This window comes from Eimeria mitis, genomic scaffold (assembly GCF_000499745.2).
Source record: "Eimeria mitis Houghton genomic scaffold, Emh_scaff4772, whole genome shotgun sequence".
Classification (NCBI taxonomy): Eukaryota; Apicomplexa; class Conoidasida; order Eucoccidiorida; family Eimeriidae; genus Eimeria; species Eimeria mitis.
This window is the reverse complement of record NW_013573072.1, coordinates 1749-2771: the sequence shown is the minus strand read 5'-3', so window position 1 is coordinate 2771 and position 1023 is coordinate 1749. Positions and strand designations below refer to the sequence as shown.

Here is a 1023-nt window from a genome sequence, read left to right as displayed (position 1 = left end):
TGCGTGTTGTTCTGGCAGCCCTCGTCTCTATCAGCGCCGTTGTATTTCTCGTGTTTTTTTGTTCGCGCGTCTACCGGAGACGTGCACTCCAGGACTTTCGGAGCCGCAGGCTGGCCAGCTCAGACGGCAGTGATGCGGAAGTTGAGCTATGTGAGTTCTCTGATGAGGAAGAGGAGCAGCAACAGCACGCGGGACAGCGTCACAGTTTGTCCGCTGGAGAAGAGCGCCATCTGCCCTTGAAAAAGAAATTGTTGACAAGAGCGACAGGAACCGTCTCTAGTAGTGTCGAACCTACACCCCAGCAACAGGAGCAACAGCAGCAAGACGATGAAGCCGTTGCAGTTTTGTTCCGTTCATCCCCATCCGAAGCCTATTCAGGGCCGGAGGAGCCCAGCCCCTCCTCATCTCCTGTTCCTACGTCACCGTCTTCAGTGCGAACGCCAACAGAGCTCGATGCAGCAGCAGGACTGCTGAGTCTCCGCTCACACCGGCGTGCGAGTGGACGCCGTGCTTCAGTTTCAAGGCGGAGCATCTTCGTGGAGTTGCGGAAGCTGCAGCGGCAGATGGGCCAGTTGCAGCAGAAGATGTACCTGTTGCAGCGCCAGCAGTGGCAGCACCTTCACCTGCAGCGGCAGATGGCCGAGTTGCAGCAGCAGCTGCACCTGCTACAGGGGCAGCAGTGGCAGCAGCTGCAGCTCCCTAGGAAACAGCGCCACAGGAAGCAGCAGCAGAAGCATTCTAAGCAGCAGCATAAACAGCGTGAGCCGGACCAAGAGCGTCGGCACCTGTTTTGGTGGCAGCAACAGCAGCAGGAGTATTGGCTCCAACCTCAGCAGCAGCAGCCGGTGCTTCAAGAGCAGATGCAGCAGCAGATGCAGCAGCATTCGATGCAGGAACGAGAACAGGGGCAGCTGTTTGAGGTGCAGAAGCTACAGCAGGTAACACCATATCATGGAGAGGAGCAGGCGATGCATGAAGAGGAGCAGCAGGGACCGCAGCACGAGGAGCGTGAACAGCAGCGCC

General features: G+C 58.1%; 1 protein-coding gene across 1 annotated transcript in view; it reads left to right on the top strand.

Annotated features, from left to right (window-relative positions):
* The window catches only part of EMH_0077520 (uncharacterized protein), a gene marked incomplete at both ends in the record, with an annotated part of 2605 nt that overhangs the window by 381 nt on the left and 1201 nt on the right, over positions 1-1023 (top strand). The window contains 1 exon segment of the mRNA XM_013499868.1: positions 19-938. Coding sequence (XP_013355322.1) covers positions 19-938 — 920 coding nt within the window.